This window comes from Varroa jacobsoni, unplaced genomic scaffold, assembly GCF_002532875.2.
Source record: "Varroa jacobsoni isolate VJ856 unplaced genomic scaffold, vjacob_1.0 scaffold_626, whole genome shotgun sequence".
Classification (NCBI taxonomy): Eukaryota; Metazoa; Arthropoda; class Arachnida; order Mesostigmata; family Varroidae; genus Varroa; species Varroa jacobsoni.
Genome location: NW_019213528.1, coordinates 458,015 through 485,063, shown reverse-complemented (window position 1 = coordinate 485,063; position 27,049 = coordinate 458,015). Strand labels below are relative to the sequence as shown.

The following is a 27,049-nucleotide window of genomic DNA, read 5'->3' as shown; positions in this document are numbered from 1 at the left end:
AGACCGATGAGTAAAAATTGACCGGCTCGATAATCTCAGGTCTCCTTTTGAACTTCCAACTTCTCTTGACGCGCTATGTGCCATCTGCAGCTGTATCGTCTCTGCAAATCTGGCTCTTTTTATCTTTTTTTTCTTTCAATAGCTCTGCTATGGTCGTTGACCCAATTTTCTGGTCGCCCGTAACGCTATATATAGACTTCACAAATTTTTATTTGCCTTCTCTCGGGATCACTGGTACATTTCTGCCTCTTCAATCACAATGTTGGGTTCTTTCTGTTTTTTTTTCCTTTTTGCCGCGCTTTTAGGAATGCCTATATGTCGAACAGATCAGTAAAATTTAAGGTGGGTCGTCATCAGCCCCTAAATTCCAATAGACGCAAGTCTTTAGCGAAGCGTAAAGAAGAGATAGGTTTGAAAATTGCCATAGCTTATTACGGTTTAGATAAAAAAAAAATTTAGTGATTTTCGAAACCAGATTGGTCCAGCCCATCGGCTTTGACCAGTGATACAAGATTACCCTTTGGGATGGCCGTATATTTTCGGTGCTACCCTTCTATGGCGATGACCCTTACCGCTTGTTTTATTTCTGTAAATCGTCTCTGCCCCAGGGACACTTCCTTTCTCTGATTTTCAGGTCCCAGCGTCGTGTCTCAACTAATCGAAGTGCTGCAGGCGTGCTGATCGTACGATATGCTTATATAATGCGGAGTGTGACTATTCTCTAGTCTTGCAAAGATTTTTGCTTTTTGTCGTCGTTGATGCCGGTTCTCCGACCAGAGCGATCAATTCCGTGGCCAATGTCAACAGCCTGTGACGGCCTCGCTTATTCTTTCATAGATATTTGGGAGTATCCTCGCCATCTAACTCACCGCTTACCGACAGTAGTTTTCACACGTAAACTACTATCAAGTGATTTGTACGAAAACACTCCCTAGTACCTTGCCCCACTTGGTAACCGATCTTAGATGATAATTGATTAGCCGTATCTTTCTTGTACAATGAGCAAGATTTGCTTACTTTTCTCTGGGGCACATTTTAAGCCTGTTTTCGATATCCTATTTGAAACGATATGCTTGAAGTTAGGTTCAGTTTTCTGGAGCACCCGTGTTGTTGCTAAGAGTACCGAGCTACGCCTCTTGAAACCATATCGTAGGCCAAAGAACGTATAAAACTTTGCGAACTTCTGGAATCGCTTCGAAACCTTTTATAAGGGTGCTAGTTAAGCACATGCGTCTGTATCTCACGTTGCCGTTTGGTATCAGCACCATCTTCACTTTCTTCCATTGACAGCCTGCTTATCCCCTTAAAGATTTATCTTGCCATGTTCACGATTAGTTCCGGAAAATCGTCGAAGAAGATGCTAATTGTTTCGAGAAAACGCTAGGATTACAGTGGGTGGCCTATCCCCCAAATAAAAGTATGTTCGCTTATATGCCCCCACGTCTAAAGTTTACATGCAGAGATAACAGTTTGCGTAAAATGTGAATGGTCTTCTGCTTGGTTACGTCACTTCAGAGGCGTATTACCATTGACGGCTTTGTATAAGTGGCCCCAGTTATCTTAGTTTTATCGAGTTGCTCATTTGGTATTTCCGTTTCCGATTGGTGAATCATGGTGGCTTAGCGTTCTTCATATGTAGTCACCAGCTCAATGATCATTAATGTATCTCCTCTAGTTTTTTGGATAACCCTGTGGATTTGCAAACACGCTCTAGCACCAGCAATGGCTGTACTCCATTAGTATTTTGGCTGCATCAGCTCCACGCGTGGTAGGGTCACTGGCTACTGAACGAGCTTTTTAAAATGCTCTGCAAAGCTTTTCCTCGTCTTTGTGGATGTGTGTTGTACTGTAACTCTTTGCATTAGATCCTTGAAGAATTCTAGGTTATTCAGTCTGAACCCCTTTTGACGAGGGTCTGCCTTTGATGCTCCTTCATTATGGAAAGTTCTATACAGTCATTTTTTCTCTTAAGGCCACCTGCTATTCAGCTACTATTTTAAATAAATTTGTGCTCACAACGGTAGGATTTAAAAAGAACACCCTTCCTGTCCCTTAAGAAGTCGGTTTTATAGCATCAATTATAAAAATTTGGTTGTTTGTTTAGATTTAGGAAGCCTACGATAATGTATGCCCTTTTTCTTGCCATCCGTTTCATTCTAAGCTTCTATTTCTAAACACCATTCTCATACCAAACATTGTGTTGAGAAATAGAAGCCTATCACTTCTTCCGTTAGCTACTTTATCCATCGCTGCTACGATCTGTCTTACTGAGATGGCTGATCATTACAGGTTAGGATGAAGGTCTTTTTTCTTTCTAGACGGTCTTTAAATCATTCTTTCGAGTCGTTTTCAAGTTGACCACTACTGGTCGTTCCTTTTGCAGTTGCTTCCTTGTTACCATTTCACCTTCTTTTGTTGACTGTTGCCGCCGGTTGTTGCTCTTGTACCGTTTTCTTCCAATTGCTTCCTTGTGCTTTTAGCCTAACGACGGAGTAGTTGCATGTTCCTTTGCGTTATATTTATACTTGCAAGAAGATCAGTTGCAGTTTTGTTAGGCCACCAGTTTAGCCACAATTATGGCACCTTTTCCTTTCAGATTTATCGTATTCTCGGATCGTTTTCTATTCGCTCGGGCTTCAGAAAAGGATTTACATCGCTCAGAACTACCGTTGCGAAAGGACCAACCGCGTTCAGAACGCCTACTTCAGCGTTCAATTCCTTACGGGTTGTTTCCGCAAACATAGCCTCGTCGCCAGTGGTAGTTTTAGCTGCGCTGATGGCTATGTGGCCACTCTTAGTCCCTGTGATCGACCATGAAAAGTATCCGTAAAAATAAGTCTGTGATAATTCTTGGCCTTTTTCTGGTTGTAATATTTGTATAAGGGCCAGTTAACCGCGAATATTTCGAATCTAGGCGACTAATGTGTGCATAACTTTAATAGACAAACATGGTTACCACCATAATGACTGGGTAAATCGGTTTCAAAACACATTCTATTTCAGAAATGTGCACCTGTAGTGAAATGTTGTTAGTTTATTCAGAGCTATTTATCAGATCCAAACATTTGAATTACCTTCCAGTGGCATGTTGGTATATGTTACATATAATCCACTTTATTATTCACGGGTTAATTTTTTGGAAGCTTCTCAATAGCTGCACACTTGTGATTTGTATCACCCTACCTGTTCTGGTTATTGATAGCTGTTTGAAAGAATCAAGGATAGGATATTCTATGCCATCTAGTTCCTGTTTTCAGGCGAAGGAACAATCAGAATCGTACAGACTTAAATCTGAAAAAAAAAGAGGTTAAAGCCATCGCTGGATTCTCTTTTGTTCAATTCAGGCGATAATTGCAGGTTATCGCAACGAGTTGTGTTGACGAGAAGCAAGACCGCGTGCTATTGCTCGCCATATTTCATGTTTACGAGGTTTTTCAAGAGTTCGAGATACCTAGCAGCACTGATTACTTTATTTTAAGCAACATTTCATAGTAACGCACGCCCTCAACATGCTTTCCCAGCATGAACCTGAGCCTACGCTCGAACCTATAATATTCGGTACAGCCATTGAAGTCGTTCTCTCTCTACTGTCTGATACTATTTTTCGACCTCTTTTTTTCTTTAATGAACGTTTTGCTCGGCCGGCCCTCAGTCTGGATGGTCTCAACTTCCGACCCTGAAGTCTCTGTAAACACTACTACGGAACCGGTGAGGTGCATATACTTAACTTCATAGTTACGCGACCTAAATATATATTCCTCCAGCATTTGAAGGGTCTAAACTGGTTTAGAATAGCAGCTTTCTTAATGTTTCAGCTGAGTTGTCGTTTTATTGAATGTCCCTTTAGTATTTTTACCTTTTTTTAAAAGGATTCCTTCAAGGCTCACACTTTCGAGAAACACTACAACACCAAACGACATCTTAGTCTCTAAATGCATTACAATCTGAAATAGCTATAAATAAATATCAATAATTCGCTAAGAACATAAATATTTACCAAATTTCTAACAACTAAGTATTTCAAGCCGTTAGAGAAACTGATGCCTATAATTCTAACAGGACGTCTTCGACCTACGTTCGCTGTCGCTTCAGGTTATCATCGCGCAATCCAATTATAATAACTGTCATAAACCTTCCGTGTGCATGTATATACATATCAGTCTTATTGATGAAGCAGGTTTACACATTGAAAGATACCAGGGAAAAACCATTGAAGAAACTTTAAACGCTTGAATTAATATCTGCGGAAGAAGAAAATAAATTATAGTAAATTATAATAAAATTAGCTATTTATAAAGGGACAATAGTAATTTCGGTAAATAAATATTTATTATTATTTTACAGCAATACTTTTTTAAACAGCGTAAAAGCCCAGGTTCTACCAGACCTGGGCTTCATTTGGAGGACTACTACGGCATTGGCGGAAAAAATACCATTTGAAGGGCTTAAGGTTACCCGTCTGGAGAGTGATAAAAATTCTGGAGTATGTTTTATTTCTAAGATATTCGTTTCACAAATTATGATGCACTGTTTTTTCATTAAGGACAGAACATTGAACCTCAGCACCATACCAATCGCGTGTAAGACGCGATAACTAACTCTAGGTAAATGTTCAATATCCAACTCACGCGCAGTAACTAACGAGATCGCCAACACAGTTTTGCAGGAGGGGCGAAACGGACAACTAGAGTTTGTGCATGTTTGTTATTAAACATGTTATCCATTATAAAATCGAAGATGTCTGTGGCACCGTAACGATGTAACCAAGATGGTTGGTAAAAACAACTAGAATGAAGATTTGCTGGCTAGAAAGAAATAGGCTAGCTCAAACTTAAAAAATTGTAACGCAGTTAGTCTTTAGTTTAGACCAGAAAAAGTCTGTTGAAAGGTAGCAAGGCTATACTTAATTCAAGTAATGAACAAATAGTAGGCTTCAATAGTATCAATTGGTGAAGTCGATGGAGGTAAGCGTACTCACCGAGTTTCTCATTATGTTTTTCGAGCAGGCCCTCGAGAATCGGCTGTAGTAGGGATTTCGCGAGGTCTCCTGGCAGCTTAGAGCCAATCAGTTTGTCCATGGCCACTAGCGGTACATTTAGTGCATAGAGTCTATCATCAGGAGTGCCGATTGAGTATTCGGGAAGAAAATGGTAAGACTTATAGTCCTTGTACGTTACCTGTGAGAGTAAATTTCTTATTTACAACTATGTGGTATTTGATGGGTCTAAAGATATACTTAACGCGATTACAATCGTAAGGTTACAACGCTTACTAAAATACATTTTATGCTCTGTGGGTTGCCGTACGTCATGTAACGTTAAGTTCTCTCAAAGGTTTAAGCACGTAATTAATTAAATAATTCTTTTTTTTGCGATTATACCTTTCTTCTTTGTGTAGTTGTACGTGAACCATTATGAAGTTTGAATTCACCTTACCTATAGCGCGCATTTGTTACATGGCATTCTCTGGGTCATAGGTGAACCCGGAAAGACCTAGTCACTAAAAAAATTATTTTGAACCTTCAGATCGTAAACGTTGATACGGTCCTGTGCACTAGACGAATCCCCGGGCATCCTTTATAGGACACGCATCTTTCGCTTGTTGCAGAGTGCTTATGCAAAATAATTGGTAATAAGTACCAGGGCGTTGATAAGGCCAAAAGTTTCCGACGCCATTTAATGAAAAGTAGAGTTACACATTTGTTCCACCGAATCGGCAGAAGGATCCGGGTTTATTGCTTCGTAACTTTCACATGCAGTTGACACAAACATGAATAAGCTAGTTCTATGCGAGTTATGCCCGACCCACTTATTAATCTAAGTTATTATTAGGAAGGATACTCGTTGAGGTTTTTCGACGTGATTTTCTAGCCAATCAGACCGTTTCAAATCGTTCGTTGCAGCTTATTGCCCATACGGAAATCTCTTCCGTATTTGCTTTCTTATGTTTCACTATGCAGTACGCTCGTACTTGAGGCCCTTCGCGCCGACTGTCAGAGTTGAATGGCAATTGCCTGCTCTCTATACGGTAACGTTACCAACGAATTTTCCTGAGGTGGTTCTTAAACGGTTTATTAGCGCTACGTTTTTGATTGTACATAGTCCGGGGAACCGCAGCTACAAGCCCTGTGTTGCAACGTACCTTTTCAAATAAAGACATTACTTAAACTCAACTACCAGTTGAGCAACTAAAGAAGCGAACAGAGAATATAGTGGAGTCCTGTTGCTTTCGCTTGCGCTGTACCCTTCCAACATGTACTTCGTTGCATGCCCAGCGACCGCTGATTCATTTTTATTTCGAAATATCTTGCATTCGTAGTTCAGCACGATTTTTTGTTAAATTTAAGTGTGATCTAAGCTCGATGCTCAGCTCGAGCCGCACCTGCAAACACTAAATAAGTTTTACATGCTAGAATATAGGCTTAAGCTTGTACAAGGAAACTAGCTCCTCCTTTTTATATTACACCTTCTATTTTCTGTGTAAAATCTGGAGGGGCATCGATCCTTCTTCGAGACCGAGCAGCTAAGCATGCAGACAATTAATTTCTATTGTTGCTTGTACAATAGATGGAAATTGCATTTTGTTCTTTTGCTCTCACGCTGTTACGGTGCAGTATTATCTGTTGTATCTTAATCATTTTACGTTACAGTTATAATTGGTCCAATATGATAAGAGTTCGGATCGGTCGAAGGATGTCTGTCTGATTTAGCAAGGGCGGCCCCAGTCTTCGGTTTTCAAGTTCGTGTATACCGATGCGTTGTTGTCTTTGTATGTCTCCTGCAATAGCTACGATAAAATAAAAGATATGGCGTCATGATATACGATCGTAGGGATATCCGTATGCAAGGGAAAGTGGAGTCCTTGTGCTGTTATGTGGATTACGAAAAGAAATAGAATTCATTTGGGTCTGCTAAAACTGGAAGCGTCTTACACACCGGGAAATTGCTTAAAAGAAGAAAAAAGAAGGTCGATAGAGATTCGCAAATAATCTATTTACATGAGGGAAATGGAACTATCGAATAGAAAAGGTTCAATAAATATGCCAAAGTTATCCCTCTCTACGGCAGTGACAAACACACATGGCAAAGGCCTTGTTCGGATTTGAGCGCGAGGTTTCATTTCACTTCCAATATTCTTTAGATTCTCACTGAAGGAATATCTTTTTCGATCATTGACAAATAAAATTAATAACAGTACACTTGATAATAAAGAGGGTGTCGGCAGCTGGTTCATCGACCTCGACATTTCTGGCAAGCTCGAACATGAAAAAAGATCGTAGAATGAAGGTAAATTAAGTGAGAAGAATTGGGTCTTACGTGGTAAAGTTCCCCTGTAATCTATCTATCCTATCTAGAGGCATCGTTATCTAGAGGCATGCAGTTCAACCTGATCTCACAGTTAGTAGATAGGTTGCCGAATGATTCAAGTCTTAGACTGTGAGTGCATTCTCAATGTAAACAATAGTCTTCATTCTGTTTGTTTAGATATCTGACAACGCTGACCCTAAAGAACTTGAGAAAAGTGGTAAAAATATAACAACTCGACCTTAAAAAATCATTATCACAATTTTCGACAAAATCCCACTTTGACATTTTCGTTATAGCAAAAAAAATAGATAGAATAGAATAAACACATATCGAACGAAATCCTTAATTCGTTTGCCTTTATTTAAATCGATGGTAATATAACATGTAAGCTTTCCTTGTTCGAAACCAGCTTTCTGTGAAGTGAAATATGCTGTAATGGGTTTTTGACCCGTAACGAATGAACATCATGCCTAGTCTTGTTCGTGCACAAACCATTAAAATAATACGCGATAACGATTCAAGGGCAACCGAACCTGCCAAGTTGGTGGTGACGATAAATACACCGATCGGTTCTAGTCATTCGATTAACACTATTCAAGATTTCGAAACAAGGCAAGAGAGAGAGACACTGGTAAAGAGAAGTCATGACGACCTTCAAGTGTCTGTTATCGAGATTTCTTAACCGAAGCTGAATAAGGGCGCTCAACTGAAGTTCAATACGAATCTCTTTCAGGTGTCTTGCAAACCAAGTGCCCGGCTCTCTACCCGTCTTTCGTCGGTGTTCGAATTCAAAAAATAAAGAAATGTTCTATTTTTTTCTCTTTCGTTTTTGGTTTCAGATGTATTTGGACCTCGTGACTATGTAGGAAATACCGGAAGCCATACCGAGATGACATGATGTTTCAAAGCTTGGTTAGTCATAGTACGCTCCTTTCCTGTCCTGTCCTAAAAATAGGAACGAATGCATGACTACTGGTTTTGCATTGGTCGTTTCGAATTTCCTCCGAGGCATAGCATTTATGATTCCAACCTCCGAGAACAACGAGCCGCATCTCGTTTCCATCGGTAAATGGCTTGCTTTCGAGTCGTCGTGTGAAGTGCTTTCGTGTGGAATAGGAGTTTTCTCGTTATGGACAAAAGGCAAACAAATCAAGCTCGAATTTTCCTTTGTGTCAAAGTCACCGACCGTCCATCGCTACAACGTCGCACACACATCTCACCGAGTGGACACGTTATCACTGATGAAAGCTCCTCAGGACTTCAGCCTATCCGCAGCTTGATGAACGACGCCCCTTCATGCACTCTTGCGGCGAGGCCATAACTACACATCTCACATACTTCCGAACACTTCGACATCTACTTGATTGGCCGACACATATTTCCATTTAGAATCACGCCATAGATCAGGTAGCCATTATTTCTTGCTGTCTGGATAAGAAGCGATTGCGAAAAGACTGGACTGTCCTGAACGATCTATTCCTTTTCGAAATGTGCTAATCGCCACTATCTCCAGTATGTATATTATCAGAACTTAGATTGTAAAAGCTAATTTTTTCCGGCCTTCATTTATTTTCTGCGCTAATCGAAATTCTGTACGAAAAAAAAACCTGTACTATGACAATTTTTATTCGGCTAACATCTGTTGTTGGAAGATAGTCAAATCTGAAAACATATCCCTATTAAATAGCCTTCGTTGATCGACGACATTTTCCGTATACTTCCAGCTCAAGAGAATTTACGCACTAATAACGTTGAGCAAATCGGCCTATTAAATGAACGGCGTAGTCTTGTTATTAACACAGTGGTGCAATGTGAGGTAATTGATACACTCAAGGTCACACTTCAATTTAGCGTACAATTCGGTTGCCGACCATTCCCCAGATATTATAAACAAGCCGTTATGGCCGAATGCCAATGCTGCAATACGTACTCACGAATCAAAGTATACAAATAGGAACTGTATTGTTTGGTACGAGCCTCTTGTATTGCTCCGCTTATTACGGTGCATAAGCTTCATTGTTCCTTACGCATGCATAATCACAACTAACAGATAGACTTCGTTGACGCGAGAGGGCATCTAAAGAACGGTTCGTTTTTTTAACCCTATTACCGATCATTTAGGGCAATTTAGAGCGCGTTTTTTTATTTTAACATGTAACAGCACTGATTAGTACAGCCTTTCATACGAATCGAATAGGAAATGAAACAACATCTTGAAATACTGAATTAAAATGATCCCGCCGTGCATAAAAACAATTTTTTGTAAATCATATGCTGATCATTCTATCAAACTGCGGCCATCTGTGTACTAGATAAGGGGGTGCTGGGTAAGTTCTGTTGTCTTTTCCTTGTCCTTGAGAACTGCCATCGTTAGTCTAAATTTCGGTTCATTCGACACATGGCGTTATGGTGTTGACTACGAACAATTGCAAAAGATCGCTTTGCCCTGAAACTGCAAGGCTTCCTGCTTGATGTGTATCGCTTTCTACCATTCAGTGGACGTCCTCCGCGAATCCCCTTTACCTATTGAAGTGCACGGATTAGTTTGGTTATTGACAGGAAGGACAACACACAGGGCTTTTTTTGCATACCGCAAAGCCGGAAGGCTGACACTGCGCTCTTTAGTCATCTTCCTTTTAACAACAGCATGTGCGCGCGCGCGCGCTATTCATTCCAAAAGCATATATTTTGGTCGTTTTATATCTTTTCTAGCGGGTCTTTGCCATTTACTCAGGTTGTCCTTATTGATGTTGTTTCTGCTGAGGGAAGAACGTTTCCATAAAATCAGAACTGCCAAATTTACCAGCACAAAAACCTGGAGTAAGCTTATTTGCACCCTGCAGGCGGGAGGGTCGGATTGCTCTATTGATTTTCTTACTGCCAATTGTGGCCATCCGGGCCGTTTCTCATTAGAAACATATGCTCTTAATCGGTGCCAAATGTATATTGAACGTTGCACGAAAAGCGTTTTGTAATTTTACTATTCATGTAAGTACGTGGATGAAATCAAAATAGAAGGCAAAATAGAAATTCTACTACTTTGCAGAAAGCGGTTGTCTACGGTACATCTAGTGCATGAAGATGCGCCTTAAGCCACACGTGCTTCTGTAAACAAAGAATCTGTTTTTTTTGAGTAACTACATATAACCAATAGAAGTATTAGGGCAAAATAGTTATCGCACCAGTTATAGTTCTTTATATATTTAAATCAAATGGAAGTCTTGATTTGCTAGGGGCAAGCAGCCTGCAGCTTCAGCAAACTGTGAAAGAAACAAAAGAAAGATACTGTTCTACTCTCGTTATTCATGATTCCAGTATTGTCATCACTCGTCACACGACAGCGATTCATGTCGACTAATGGGCAATTCATTTTGCCCCTCTTGGTAATCGGTGACAATAATTCATGAATATTCGCATTAGCATTATTATTGCCATGATCATTACCGTTATTGCCTTTAGTAACAACTATAATTCAAGGATTTTTTTGCCTCATAATTTGCAACGGCGTATCCTCTCATGGACTCGATATGGAGCGAATATGCTTAACTTTGCAGTGTTGTCTAGGAGCGCTCAATTAAAATTTTTAAGTGGTAAACGTCTTCATTTTTAAGCATGAAAAAAGTTTTCACAGACATAAATTTTATCGGCAGTATACTCACTTGCTCTTGACTCTCGGCTCACTTGGATTTTTGCATCCATTTCGCGAATGGTGAACCTTACAACAGAGAGACACGTGAGTTCAAGCGGCGTTTACTGGCGCAGCTAAACGTGCTAGCTTTTGAAGTACTGCCATCTTTTTAACACTTTCTCTATGACAAACCAACCTGAGACCGTCGTATTTCACAGACGTTTCCATTTGCAGCTGGCATTTTAAGATACAATTTGCTTTTTCTTAAAATTGGTGTTTTTCTTTTTTAAAAAAAAAAACTCAGTTCTTTTTGGTCAGTCTGATTATAAGTATTTCTAAACTGCTTTATCGTTGAACCTCTACTATGATTCGAATCACACCGCAAAAGATATACAGAAATATTTACCCGTTTTACTTCTAATAATTATTCATACAGGAGATCATGAAAATTTTCGAAAATATATATGTTATTAATTTTTCAAATTCATTGAGGATAATAATTTATCCGGTTGACATTCAAATCTGAATGTCGATCGGATAAAATATTTACATTTTATTTTACCGTATACCGGATTTTTATCGTATTTTTCCACGATGTTGTTGCTATTATTGGTAAATGTAGTTATTCTTTATTAAAAAAATGTGTTTAACCAATTCAATTTTCGTGTTTACCCTCCCTTCTCTCTCTCTATGTATATATATTTGAAGATAGATGACATTATTCCACAATGATTGGAAATTCTAGCTTTTCACATTTAGAAGAGGCTATTAAAAAAAAGTTTTTTGCGTCTAGCCAAACGTTGTTGTATTTACTGCGCTCGAAGTTTAAGCAGTGCCGTGACAAGTAAGCAAAGTATAGTGGATAGACTAGATAATACGAATATTATAAAAAATACCATTCTATTAATAAATGATGGTGAAATAATTGCTTTATATCTCTATTAATTAGCTCTAATGTTGCAGGAGGCCTTCTAGGCTGGTAGCACTCTGCCTTAAGTACGTTACGGTGAACTAGTAGTCATACCGATGTCAGTAAAGGCTTTACTATTTTAACGACGTATAAAAATATGGCGAGCCAGCAGAGAGGTGGGTTCTATGGGTCTAGCCAGTTATTGGTGGAGGGTACTTGTTAGTGGCAGTTATACTGGGCTAAGGGACGTCGGTCAAATAGAAAATAAATGACTCTTCTCATGCCTGAGATTGCAGCAGTTCTGCCAAAAAAGTTAGAAACTTTGCCTTAACCGAATCCATAAGGGATAGTGGGTTTGAATTAGAACGTGGATACAGTTTATCTCGAACGTCTAATGGAATGCCTAACGCCGGTACCAGATGTGCAACTCAAAACATTGAGGATCTATCATTGTGTGGTAAAATTTAAAAGATATTCGTACTAGGAACAATGGGCCAGCCGCTTCTATTCATTGAAGTTCGATTACTTCAGTATGTTATCGTGAGTTCGACCATATGATTACGGAGCACGAGCAGAGGGCTAACTGCCAGAAATAAGCGAGATCGCAATGATACACTGGACTTTTTTTTTTCGTTTATAACGACTGAACCCACACTATAACCTAATACAGTTAACCCCTCGATAAAACCATTGACTAACTGTATGCGCTAGTTAAACGGATCCGTCGTAACCAGGGGAGCTTAGTTAACTTCGATGACGAAACCGGTAAATAGGAAGGCTACTGGCTAAAGGCGATCACTCTGTGACGGGTTAACCTACTACGAAAGTTTTACGCTCATATATGAATGATTTTTGGAAACTATAGTCCGGAACCACATGGGAAATTAATACATTCAATGATTTATTAACGTAGATAAAACACCGTCACTATATTATTGCTTGCTTTTAGTACTTTGCGAATGCTAACGGTGCTAACAGGTGGATCGAAAACCTGAATTACGGAAGCTGATCTGGACTGGATCCGACTTACCTAGGGTGAGCTTGTATACGCGGTGATGCCAAGGGTAATCGAAGTTGCTGCCTTACTATAGCTTGCTCTGGGTTCTTTTGATGTTCGCCCTTAGAACTTTTTTCGTCTCCATGTTGTCCAAATAGTTATAAACTTTTTTGCGACTAATGCGATCTGTTCCTACTAGTACTTAGCTGGCCATGTTCAGGAACGGTGGGATGCGACGGACAGGGGCTTATATTCTGGTTGGTTGTGCTGGCTGGACATGGTTCAGCTTCTGGCCAGACAAAGAATCATGTCAAGCCAACGCCAATCTAGGAATTTACTCGATATCATATACTAGCGCTAAGTCAAATGTCTATTAGAGTAGAAGCAATATTCTTTCCTAGGCGTAGGATGTGGCTACGCCGATACCTTAAATAGATGCAGGATTTGTCTACACTTTTTCGACACTGTTGATGTCAGATCAAGCCATGTTTTCTCTATGACCAGCTTCTTGTTCACGGTATCAAAACTGCCAGAGTAATTCTCTACATCTTAGACTTCTCCAATTATACTGGTGATTGCTACGGCATTTGTGGGATAAAACCGGCTACAGCCTGTGGGATGTTTCACAGATCACTTCCATTGGGATAAGTGTGCGTATATAAAAATTATTATCCGAAGATTTCTACAGAGGCTCATTATTTGGTTAGCGGAAACACGATTTCCTAAAATAGGAACAGTCTTAAGTTTAAGACTTGGATTCAGCTGACGGTTTCTAGGGCACGTTTACAGGAGTGTGATTAAAGGAACTGGAGTAAAAGATATTGAGTTTTTGATTCTTGACCGACGTTTGGTTAGGAAAGTCTGATAGTTTTAAAGGTCTCTTGGACTTTATGACGAATTTGTTTTGATTTAATTTTTTTTTCTATTTTTCAAAGATGAATTTTTTTGTTGTGCCTATTGAAACTATGGCGACAATTATGACTAACACCGCTGCTAAATTTTTTACTTGATACATGTAGATACTTTATTTTTCTATGCCTTTAGAGTAGTGGTTTTCCGTTCTTTCATGTAATGTACTATTTTTTATTGACATTTTTCAGAGATGCGTAGAATAGCAATAAAGTGCTGTCTATGATCTATATTGTCAAAAGTAGTTTGCCGCAGTTGGGTCGTAAATCTAGTATCCTGACGTGGTCCTGAATTCGACCCCAAGAATCCTTTATTGCAATTATTATTCCTAGGTGACCCGAAGTCTACGAAGAAATTAAGGCATCCAACTGCATTACGACCTGCAGTTGATCTCTCTAGCCATAAAGCATTGTGCGCTACTTAGAGAAAAACACACCGTTTTAAAATAATCTTAGATGGGTTAAATAATACAGTAACTGCTATACGAAACTCAATTGCTCCATTATTCAAAATGCTTGACGTCATGTTTCTTCGTTTTTACAAAGTTACATCGTGACGACTGTTTTACAAGTGCGCAATACGATTATGCATGGTTTTTTTTTTTCAATTTTTTCTTTGCTAGACTCACAAGAGTATTCGTTGTTGGCGCTTTAATGCGACTTATCGCAGAACAATGCCGAAATAACTTCACGTAGAAGTGTCTATCAGCAACTTTTAATAATTTTTCATGTATGACATACCGTTATTTCGGACTGAGTAGATTGCGCTAATATGAAATTGCTAGCTTACCAGGGAAAGAATTATCTGCTTGACAGGATGCACGGTAGGTTTTTATAGGTTTTTTTTTTTATTGACCATTCACAGAGTCGACATCTTTGTCAGTAACATTGTTATAACATCCAGCAGTCTTTTTCCTTATGTTCTCGATGATCGTACACGAAATTCATTCGCCTTATTGACAGGTCTCACATCAGACTACCTGCACGCTATAAAGGCTGCCATTGGAAACTAACGCAATGCAAAAGCCTGACCACTTAACTTAAATGAATCTTAAACATTGTTCGACGCGTATAGGTTACACTTCGCAAAGGTATCCTGTGCCTGTTGTATTTCCTTAATTGTCATATATTTAGAACGAGTCAAAAGCGTACGTACGAATTCGACGTATTGGTTGACTGTTACAGGCCTAATCCAGCAGGTCGATATCACCTATTGTTTTGATGTTCCAACCAGCGATGGTAGTAGCTGAGCGGCAACGCGAAGCAGACAACAACAGATGTCTTCGCCGATTCAGTCGTCAGGAATCGTAAACGTATACACATTGTTGACTTTATTCGGCCTCCACATGGGCCAGCTATCACAGTGACCCAAGGTTGAAGGTGCGCTTTCTACCCGTAAATATAATGTGCATGCTCATTGAATAAGTAAACGATCTTTGTTATCGTGACATTCCTTCCGCAACGTAAAGCTGTTTTTTTTTTTCAGCAAAATTGTAAGCGTATTTTTTAATGAGTAATAAAAAAAGTAATATAACGCTTCACACAAAAGCGTCCAAGTAGTGTGTGTTGGCTGTATAAATAGCGGTAATATAAACCTGTGCATGCGGTATATAAGTAGTGGGCTATATCTGAGGCGAATTAATTAAACAAATATTGTATTTATTGCATATTACGCATAAGGAGCATGAACCGGGGACCTATGCGTCTTTCTCACGAGGCACATAGCGGTCAGATTCTTTTGAAGTTTCTTTCACGGATGCCATACCTCATATTTATGTATTCCTAACGGCACTTCAGTAGGATATTTTTCGTAACTGCAGTAAATTCACGCCTTTCAATGTGCTTGGTCCTGCATTAACGGTTTCAATCCCTAGGCAGATTCCGTTTTCATTCGAAGCGGGACTCAGGTGAAACTCTATTTTTTTTTTACTTGTATACTGCTCGCTCATGTTCCTGACTTTCGTTACGTACTCGGATAATGCTGATTTTTTCCAACCTGAAACATCCAATTGATTGTGTCGCAAACCTTAACTGGACGCTCCTCCTTTCAGCGTGTACTCTTTTCTCTCGAACGCGCAGCGCTTCGTGAGTCACAGTGTCCGAGTCACTTAGCACAGTTCTATTCTCAAATCTCACAAATATTCTTCCTCAGTGAGGACTTCGATCGAATTGGCTCGCTTTGATTTAACAGAATTTGCCAATACAATCTTCATTGCAATTGTGATGTCTTTGTGTGTTGTAAATAAGGAGGTGGAACTTATGCACTGTGAGCTTCATTATGGCTATGGCGATTACGTTTGTTGGCTTGTTCCCATCTGCCGTTGCTCGAGGCTGGGATTCAAATGGTTCAAAGATTTATGTTTGCTAACGCTGGCCTCTGCGTCTGCATAAATGATCTATATACATTATCTGGCAAAACCTTTTTCGAACTTGTTCCGATGAAAGCTGCAGGTCAACAGGTATACTAAGCATTTGTGGCAGCCAGTGCAATCTTCAGACTAGGCTGGCTGCTTTTTCGTCTTGTACTTTTTGCGAATTCTTGATTATAACAGCCACGACCGTTGCTCCCTTAATATTTTCTCCTATATAATCAGCGAATAATCATCTTCGTTTTCATTAACGTGTTATATAACGAGTCGACAATTTTCAGGGTCGTTTCGTTCCAACGGGCCAAGCTACTTTTAGCAAGTTTTTGCTTTTTTCTGAACTTCGTAGATTCTGTCCTAGTCTTGTCAAATGCAACAACAAGCTGTCTAGGGCCATTAGCGCCTGTTGCAGGCGAAATCTACTTATGATGTACATTATGAGGTCATATGCATAAAGTACATATTAAGAGGGTTCTACTTGTATGTGAGTTTAATGTTTATGTAAGTAAATATGTGAGACCACGTTGACGCGTGTTTTTAACCCGATCGAAATCGAAAATCCTCTGGTTTCCAGCCCTTGGCGCTACTTCTTACTTATACCCCATGGGTGTCGTTATGTGATGTACGAAAAGTACTTAATAGGAAGTGTGGTCTGCCTTTTCTTTGAAAATTGCTATCATGGTACAGTCTCTCCATCCTATTGAACTTCGTGATTCAGTCGCGCAAGGGCTGAATAATGTAGTCTAATAGAACGCTAGCACAATTGCCCCTCTTACGCGTTCATTGTGCCCAAGTCGCGAGCTTGGTAATCAGGAAACTTGAAAACGTTATGCGCGACCTCGAACATTTCTGCGTCACTTTCTTGCACTCCCACTTGAGGCCTTTTGATGAGCAAAGTATGACAATTAGATCGGAATCGCATCTTTTAAACCCGTAATATTCCAGAAGTAGGCATCTACGACCATGGGGGAGATTGGAGAGCTTCGTTTGAAAGATCTGAGGTATCGAAGCTTACGAAGATGTAAACATATGTGTACATTAGACTATCTGAATTTTAGTTTAGGGGGAGTGAAGAAAAATATGCCACCTGGTGCAAATCAATTCTCAGTTTACTTAATGAACACCAGTGGGCGTTACTGGATGTACTGGGTAATCAAGTGAACGCTGTTCGATTGTAATTAGTGCTGAATTTTGATTTTTATTCATCGAGATGATTAACATTTGTGTTTACTAACATATCGAGCCTCGTTTCAACATGAGAAGGGAATATCTCGTGGCTTACATTCAGCTAGTTTTCAGTAATATGTTACAGTTGTCTTAGCAGGCCTTATAATGCTTTTTTTATTTATTTTTGTCAATACCTAGTATAGAACCCGTTTTGCCAGATTATTGACAACAGTGCTACCCATCTTGTGTCTAGTATTGCTCTGAGGTCCCTTAAACATTTGCGCTCAACAATACGCAAATAATCCTGAGGGTTTTAACGATCATAAGCTAAGTGGTTTCCGCTTAAGAGAAGTGTCAGCAATTGTATCTATGTTATATTTATTGGTTACGACACATAAAAAGTGTATTTGTTATATACCCTAGGATACGTACAACGTCCCTGTCGATGTGTGTGATGAGTTTGCGTCGCTTCTGAAGGTAAACGTACGGTCCGATCTCTTGCACTTGAGGCTTTTCTCCATTCGCAAACTCCTCCGGATTAGTTATATTAAACATAAATGCCGAAAAATAGATAGGAACAGCCACGTTTGCCCATCGTTTTAATGTTGAACCGTTTTCGACAAGGCGCATTTGCTGTAAAAACGAATCAAACAGAATAATTTTATGTAAATAAATTTGAAAATTAAGCCACTGTCTGTTGCTTGCAGACAATGGCGTGCTACCTACGGAACTTCCAAGATCAGTAAAAAAAAAATGTAGTGCTTTTTGTAAACCAAAAGTAATCCGTAAGTGTCCTCCTGTTTTTTAATATACTACTCTGTATGGTCTTCAAAAGACCCTGAATATCGATCATCAATGGGCGTATGGGCAAACATTAAAAGCTCGTGCAAAGTAAATGGTCGGCTTTTATAGGACAGGTAAACTTGAATAAGAGGTAAATTTATTAGACCGACCTTGGGACTTGAACCTCTCACATAAAAAGCGGTTCAAGTCATCATGTAGCGCAATTTAGCCCACACTCCCATGGTAGCTTAGCAGGTAATGTAATTGCATGCAAAGCACAGGAACACATTGTGGTATAGGTTCGAACCCGGGCAATGATACACTCGTTTCGTTGTGGGAGGCAGCCGGTCAACTATGTGATCGTACGTATAAGAATGATAACGGACGTAGAACTTTTGAAACAAAGCTTCGCCTACAAATGTTTGTGTGTTTTTCTATTCTACGAGTACGAGAAGATGACATAGGCTTTACGAGAATGCATTAGGTAGCAAAGGATCATCACGTTTAAAACAGAAGTCAACCACAAGGATGAACGGACGATGGGAAACCACCTGCTGTGTACCCTCGACGCTACTATTAGACACCTTCGCAGCCCCATAAAAAATGATCATTATTAAAAGAATTTGTATTATTTATAGATAACCATTCGCAATTTCGAAGGGAGAAGTAAGTGCCACACGACTCGACGCGAATAAATGGATCCAGCGTCGCACTGACTATGCGGCATCTAGTTCATCAGGAATTCAATTAAATGTTCATCAATCAGGTATCAACAAGTTCTCTGTAGGTTGGCGCTGTGAGAAATGCCAACAGACATGAACGGCTTGAGAGTAGGCGACTCATGGCTTCAGTGATTGCATTGTACCTATTAATGGTGCCAAGTGATCTCTAGTGCAGTTATGAGGAAAGTACGTAGGTCAAGGTTTTGCAGTTTGTGCTGGCGCAATCGATAATAATGTCTATAGTTTTTTAAATCCACGTGGTAGGTCTTCTGCCTAGTTCGGACAAACTTTTCCATTGCTCGCGACAAAAAACGTAGATGCTACACTATTTAGTTTCATACGAACCTCAATCTTTGCGTCAACAATGGTTACGTTATGTTCAGGATCTTTCCCTTTTTAAACAGGATTCGTATCAATATATCTAGCCATTTATTTCCTCAGCACATGCAATACCTACTCCATAGCGGCCTCACGGGTTCTTTCACGATTTTATTATCTCAGATCATGTTTGAACGATTTCTAAAGCGTCAATGTATTTACATTCATTGGTATTATTTTAGAAAATATACGTTTTAGTCATCGTCGAATGCCATCAAGGGATCCGGTCTGATTTCATGTAGCCAAAGCTGCCGATGCTCGCAACACTGAAACCACGTATATTTATTGCACCAGCAGCAATAACCGCTCGAATAGGAAGTCCTCAGCTGTAGCATTTCTAGATGCTTGACGCAAGCAACCTGTTGCACCAGTTAAATAGACCGGGACAAGGGCTTCGGTCCATGCAGTGTTTCATATAGTAATGAGCAGAAGATCGGAACCTTGAAGGGCATCATACGTTCATGGCTCATTTTTTTTTCTGCTGAAACGACAGCCCAGCCAGACCGCATTAGATCATGGTAAGCATACTGGTAAATTTTAGTATGAATGACGCGATTATCCAAAGCCGTAGTAGCTACCAAAGCTCCCACTAATGCAATCACGGACGATGTCTGCTCAACGGCAACACTGCCCTATTCAGCGGCGTCTGAACTTTGCCAATTTATTCCTTCGCAGTTACCGCACGCCGTGGGAATCCGTTCATGCTTGTTTCGATTTTTCGTTGATCCTCTTTTAGCATCGGCTTAGGATATACGACAACATTTTCGTGTGGCCCACCTTTTTTTCAACGATCAATTTTTTAGGCAAGTGATTTTTTCCTTGATCATCGTTTGTGAATATTTTTTAATCTTTCGGACTGTGTTTTTTACTATATACGTAAACATGAAAAACGACCTCTCCAGTCGTAGAAAGGAAATTGTCCGGAAGAGGCAAGAGAAACAGCGCTTTACCAATTGATATATACGGCAGTCTGTGGCGACAACATACCCTCTACAGTCAACACATTAGAGCTAGTAGAGGTAAACGTAGGGTTTTGATTTTTGTTGAATGCAATTTTAGCAAGAAATATCATGTAATTTTCAATATTTAAGACCTTCTTATTTAAAGGTATTATTATTAAAGGTATCCATGTTCAAGGAAAAATAGCCGATCAATGGTAATTCGAGCAAGCTAGTTATTCCGTAACGATCTCAATACAATCACAATGATCATTTATGCCCCTGATTATTTTTTATATGCGACAATAATTCGATTGCTCTAAGTAGCATGTTATATAATGTAATGTAACGTTCTACAGCGGATGAATAGTCAAAGATCATCCAAAGCTGTAAACAGTAGATAATTTGAAGTTTTGATTAAATTTAAGCGTTCGGCATGTATTATTAATTCCTTATAAATATGACTTACATTTGTACAAAAAAACGATTGGAGATATGGGAGCATCACGTCCTGTGGCTTCAAATGCTGCCTCCTTGTGTTAGAGAACAGACTGTACAATTGACATATCCCTTTTAATTGTGCTGCCCATCACTGAATAAAGCTCATATTTTAATAAGTAGCAAATCAGTCAAAGTTAGTTTTCTTGGCATAAATTCGCCCACCTATAAACTAGCGACCAGCAACGAAATGAAGATACGGAGATGTATATAAGCCGATTGTCACTGCATAACTAGCATATACCTAAAAAAAATAAAATAAGAAAAATAAACAAAATAGGCACCTTATGTCAATTAATGAAGAAAAAATATGTATAATTCTGCACCTTTTACAGATATCTTACAAATATCTAGGCGACATCGAACAGTCAGTATTGTGACGCTATCGCTGTAGAATAATATGTGCATTTAAATACTCGTCATCTACATTTATTTCTGCATATGGAGCACTGCTAATCCACCAATTTCTGACCTTAGCTTCAATTGTAGTCCTAGTTTTTCCTAAAACTATGCCTTCCTCGAGCAGCACCGCGCAGATCTTCAATTACGGAGCACTCTATTTGACACTTAAATGGAAGAGAGGCTAAAATGCGGGATGTACGTATGTACCTTTTACAGGTATCAATTTAGATTTTTGTGGCCTGCTGGCGAGTGAATCAAAATTTTTGGGAAACGGCAGCGGTTTGAAATATCCAGTGGTACTTTTTGCGAAAAACAGACAACAATTCAAAGCATTGCTAAAGAAATAAAGCCAAAATACTAAGTGATTTCTTCGCGTCCAACGCAAAAAAAACATCGGAAATACGGCTAAAAATGTTTATTTTAAACTTTATTTAAGTTTGCACCTAACTTGTATCTTATACATTCAGTTAATAACTCTGCACGTAAGGCTATGGTGCATAAACAAAGGTGTACATTCAAGTAGTATTTTAGGTGCTGGCTAGATAAGCGTTATCAGTCCTAGATTCGGTTGCCGATATTAAATTAGGATTGTCTTGCACCATTAACATATTACTGCGTATAGCAAATAGTACAAACTCAGTTATTTAGAGTGCATACAGATATTCCTTTCCATACTAGATAACGTTGCCTCTAAATCGTCTAAAATCTATTGATTTGAAAAGGACAAGCGTTGACCTCTGTTGATATTTACCTAACTCAGTTTATTTCCGTCATGCGTTTTTGCTAGGCTATAGCAGTCATGCCAAGACATTTTACTGGAAGTTGAAATGTCTAATTTTTTCAAACATACTCAAGTTGTAGCGTAAACTTCATTCAGTTAAAATGTCATGTTTTATGCTTCTACTTTGTTAGCCTCTGTAACAATGTGGGGGTAACGAGATTATCTTAGAAGTCACAAAGATGTACGAAACTAAGCTATGCTCTGGATATTCCCTGTTCTATTCTGGGGGGGGTTAGATGTCGAGGACAATCTCATACGGCAATGTTACATTAAAACTCAAAACACTAACTCTTAATTGTTTCTAATGTAATGATACACAAACCCGACTGCACGACTACTTTCAAAAAATGCACAAGGTAACTTTACCGTCTTTAGGATTTGTATATTTATACAAATTGTCTATCTAAATCTGTCATTTCGCTGACGTCGGAGAATCATATCTATAACTCGTTTGCATGATTAGGAGACCATTACCCTATCAACCGATACACAAATTGAATAAGTTCAAAATACCTTAAAGAACAGTTTCACTTCCGAAGTCGTCTAGCTTTAGAACTTATTTGTCCTCAGCGAACTTTACGTTTAAGACACAAACGAGTTATCATCGATTTAGCTGCATTCCAGATACTTGCAGGCGAATAAGCCATTTCTATATATCACAACTAAGGATCCCGCATAGGTGGTCATCATTGTGACTATAAAAACAAACATCCTATTCACCTGCGCTAAGTATTATATCTGGCACTTAATCTAGCCTTGATAAGGTCAGCCAATACATACATCTTATAGCAGACTTTACATTATCAAACGACCCTAATAAAATCCTCTAAAAACATTTTTTCCGAAGTGTTTCATAGTACACAAACAGGTATGTACATATCTATGGTACGCATGCAAAACCACCTCAGTGCCGGACAATATAATGATATAATCTTAACACTGCGTATTCCTGGCTAGCAGTCATCTTATATGTATATCTGTAATGACGCTAGTTGATTTCCAAGTACTTGGCTTCCACGATTTTGGTAAATCTTTCTTCCCCCTGTCGTCTGCTTAAAAATATACCATCAGCATACTCACCTCTCAAACGGTTTTCGGTGAAAGATTATTATTCATCTTACGAAACCCGCCATATCACTAGACGCACGTCTATTATCGAAAACATTTTCTGTGTTTGCGAACTTCAATGAATAGACTACGTTAGGCAATGGATAATGTAACCAAGATGTATTGTTAATTAGGTAATCCTTGACGGCTATGGAGTTGAAAAAAAAACAATCAAATCTTCTTTCGTGATGTTCAGCAACGGTCGATCGAACTCACTTGTGACGCTACACTTGGCAAGGACAATGTATTATGCACTAGGACACCGACAATATCTGAGTCATCATCTGTATATGATTCCTGACCTAAATCAGTACCCAATACGTTTACCGTTTTACATAAACAAGTGACTTTTAGTACAGAAATAAAATTATCTGTTTTAGTTTTTCGCCAACGAATATGCCTCTGTTTGGATGGGTCATATACCTTCTTTTATTTTCTCTATATTGTTAAAGTTTATACCGTAACGTATAGAATCATGTACGCATGGAGTATTTAAATGTATTCTCTAAAGTTAAGCTGAATTGATTTTAATAGCGTTTTGTAAGACACGACAAGATTAACATGGCAATCTTATATAATCATTAAAGCTGTGTTACTACTAGGGTAGCATGCATATAATAAAAGCAAGCTTAATCCTCTCTTAATATCTATCAGTGTTTCTGCTTGCGTATGTTTAGAGAAGTTCCATATTTTCGTCCAGCTCAATTGACCGTAGTCATGTGACGGCGTATCAAGCGTCGGTGGTATAGTGGTTAGCATAGCTGCCTTCCAAGCAGTTGACCCGGGTTCGATTCCCGGCCGACGCACACTTTTATTACCTTGCACAGACTTAAACGGGCTGCGTTATTTTTTAAAACGTCTTAATTGTATTTATTATATTATATCTAGATGGCTAAGGAATACTTTTCATGCTCACTTCGTCTCTCGCCTAAGTCACCTGTGTGATGTGATCAGTTGTTGTCAAAAATTTTGTGCTTGTTATGTCAGAGGCTTGGCGGGTCGATAATAACGGTATCAAGATTTTGTCAGCAAAAATTTCCCCATTCGTTTAGTGTATGCATATCCTTTCCCTGAATGGGTGCTTTTGTCTACTCACTGCATGGTCGTTTAATTGTCGAAAATGTTTTGGCAAAATTGTAATTGCTGATAAGTATGCGTAAATTCAGCATTAGCCTGAAGTGAATACTACATGGCGAATATGCCACAAACCGTTGGACAGATGTTAGTTTGTTTTATACATTTTACACAGGGGCAAGTTTGCTACTACAGCTACTAATGAATAGGGTATATAGAGAAATTCAAACTATTAACACTAAATTTGTAAGTTATAGCGATTTATATAGAGTAACGTAGTTTCCCTTAGAGTTGAGTCAAGATGGTTTCAGTATGTGTACCTTTTATTTTGTCCTAAGCTTCGAGAATCTTCAATGTTGAGATTTTATGTTGCGGTTATACTTTCGGCATTTTAAACATGCTAATCTTGACGTAGAACGCCGAACATGATACCGCTAGCAGCCTTTAAAAGAACCACAGCTACCGCCGTAAACCATCTGGTTACGGTTGCTTGCATACTATCAATGAACGACACACACCGAATGACCCATTTGAATGCCGTCGCCTCTGTCATTGTGAATAGAAACAAGATACCCCTTACACAAACCAAAACGTTTCCCTCCCCTAATTCCCTCAGACCCCCGAGCCGAAGCAACAGGTATAGACGGAAGGTTGCGCGTCTGCGTTGGTTACCTCTTTCGCCGTTATCGCAATGTCAACAACGACAACTATTGCGAGAGCCGTAGCTGAGTTTCGCAGTATGAAGCAGTCGTTTGTTTTTCGCGTTTATGCTAGCGGGTTAGTATTTAAAGAGCGAGCTACCGGCAAAGAAGGTGAAGAAATAACAGACGATCCCACACTATCACAATGCCGTATGGAATATAACGTTGGGGTTCGTTGTTGCGTTGAACGATATAAACGAGCGGGTTTGATGTCATTGGGCTTCGTCAAATATTTGTAAAGAGCACTGTTTTTGGCCTTAAAAAACGTTTAAAAGTTCCTTCCCCACTTAATGCCGGTGTTTGAGTTTGAGTTATTTGCCAACAGATTAGGTTATTTACAAAGCAGTGATTATTGCTATTTCTGACCATCTACTTTCAATATGTTGTTTGTTGAAGGTCCTGTGTTATATATTGTTGAAATGTACTTAAAATGTACTTGAAATAATTTTTCATGAAAAACTATTTCAAGTTCAGGTCTTACCAAATAGGTTAGGTAACAGAGGCGCGTATATGGTGCTGACTTTCTGTCAATATCAAAAATCTGCGGAAGTAATTCAGCAAGCCTATGACGATCGCCTTGAAGGTCCCGTAGCTAAAATATGCAGACTCATTTAAAAATTGCCCCCCATCAATGCTGGCTCAAAACGATTTTCGCCAACTGTTAAAAACCAAATAGAGCACGCATTTTGAATCGAAAATGCCATCCCTGAATTTAGCAATCTAACCCCGAATAATATTCCCAAAATAGATTCCATTTTTTTTTGGTGTCGCTAAACAGTGGCTAAGAAGCATCGGTAAGGTCCTTCTCTGCCAGGCGAATATGCCCATCTTTGGGGGGTTAGAATCACCAAGACACAAAAAACTCTAGAAAGCATTAATAATGATGATTAGCAATTATCTTTTTGGAAACCTGGTAAATCTTAATAGATGTTCGTCCTTGGCTTTGAAAACAGACAAAGCATTGAACTTGTATTTTCTGCCGAACTGCCGGTTCGGCAGAAATACCGAAAACTGACTTTATTTTTATTTAAAATAATTCTGTGGCGAGGTAGGGCTCTGAGTGAATTCGATCGCGGTCTATTGTTAAAGCGCCCAACTGACCGTCAATGAGAAACAAAATAATCGATTGTTTTAAGCGTACGTAATCATTTATATACCACTATCGAAACCAACATGCTCCTATGTATAATATGTAAGAATTTGTGATTATACTGAAAATAAACCTTTTTCAGTTCGAACTTCGAAGTAGTTGTTGGGGTTAGCGTCACCAGTGCTTTACCGACGGACTTTAGTTAGAAAGTCTACCGCGGGTTGAATGATAGAGAAGATATGGAAACGAAATCACCAATTTTACGGCGGCTGTGAAACCGCCTTTGGTTTAGTGGATTTTCAGGGAAACTACAATTAATAAAACACGGTGTCTTCTTCGTATTTCTTTAGGTCAAGTAGCAGCGTTTAAAGAAAGCGATTTACGGCAAAAAAAAAAAAAAAAAAGTATTTTGTTTTGCCGTCGATCGGTGATCTATTTAGTCTCTGCATTTCATGGTGTCAGTGGATCACATCGTCTCTGATGGCAACGTTTGCCGCTGTAGCAGCATTAGCAAATTATTTATACGAAAGTAGAATTACATGTAAAAGTATAACGCGTTATACGGTAACTGAATGTTTAGGGGTAGATTCTAATCAAAGCAATATAACCGATTTCAACATAGAGCAGGTATACGGAGTTCATAGAGATCGGTGTGACGCTTAAAATAGCTATTCAACAAACTTGTACTTGTCCATGGAGGCAATATTTTGTGTCAGTTTGCTAAACGGTAAACGCTAGTTCGCTCCCACAAAAGTACAACGCTTCTTCAATAGTAATAATTAAAAAAAAAAAATAGTTTTCACGTAAGCTTGTTATGTCAGGAATCACGTACTTATCGTGTTCTTTATCGCTAAAGAAAGATAAGACAAATTATATATCGATTATATATAGAGATGTTTATCGGTCACTTATCTATAAATTTACGATAATGTTCTGTTAGTAAAACGAATATTTTTCTGCCATAACCGCATTGTTCGCTTCAAACTTTCTTATTATTATTATTATATTATTATTATTTCGAGTATCATTGTTTAAAAATAGTAGTTAATTGGAAAATAATGTTCATGATCTCATAGCCAAAAATTGTAATACTTTCTATGTGCCGCATAAGTTTTTATGATTTTTAACAGTAAATACGTCCAAAACGATGTAATATCCTGTTATTTTCTCGCAAAAGCTACCATATCAATTAATCGGAGGCGTCCAATGCTCCACGTTTAGCAGCTGGTTAAGGGGGGTGGCTCCGGCATAACGATGCCATACGGACAATCATTTCTCTCATGCGGTTTTGC

General features: G+C 39.0%; 1 protein-coding gene and 1 non-coding gene across 6 annotated transcripts in view; one reads left to right on the top strand and one right to left on the bottom strand.

Annotated features, from left to right (window-relative positions):
* The window catches only part of LOC111262087 (lysosome membrane protein 2), a 49,053-nt gene that overhangs the window by 10,454 nt on the left and 11,550 nt on the right, over positions 1-27,049 (bottom strand). For 4 of the 5 annotated variants that reach the window (XR_002681391.2, XR_002681392.2, XM_086968944.1 and 1 more), the window contains exons 2-3: positions 17,716-17,916; positions 4,979-5,177 (exon numbers count right to left, since the gene is read on the bottom strand). Coding sequence is in view for 3 of the 5 variants with exons in the window: in XM_022836069.2 (XP_022691804.1) it covers positions 4,979-5,177; positions 17,716-17,916 (400 nt within the window). In the remaining 2 variants the exon portion in view is untranslated. The remainder of the gene's footprint in view (positions 1-4,978; positions 5,178-17,715; positions 17,917-27,049) is intronic. The other variant, XM_022836071.2, reaches the window with a different exon arrangement.
* On the top strand, positions 23,627-23,698 carry TRNAG-UCC (transfer RNA glycine (anticodon UCC)). The gene has a single exon. It is a non-coding gene; the product is annotated as a tRNA-Gly (tRNA).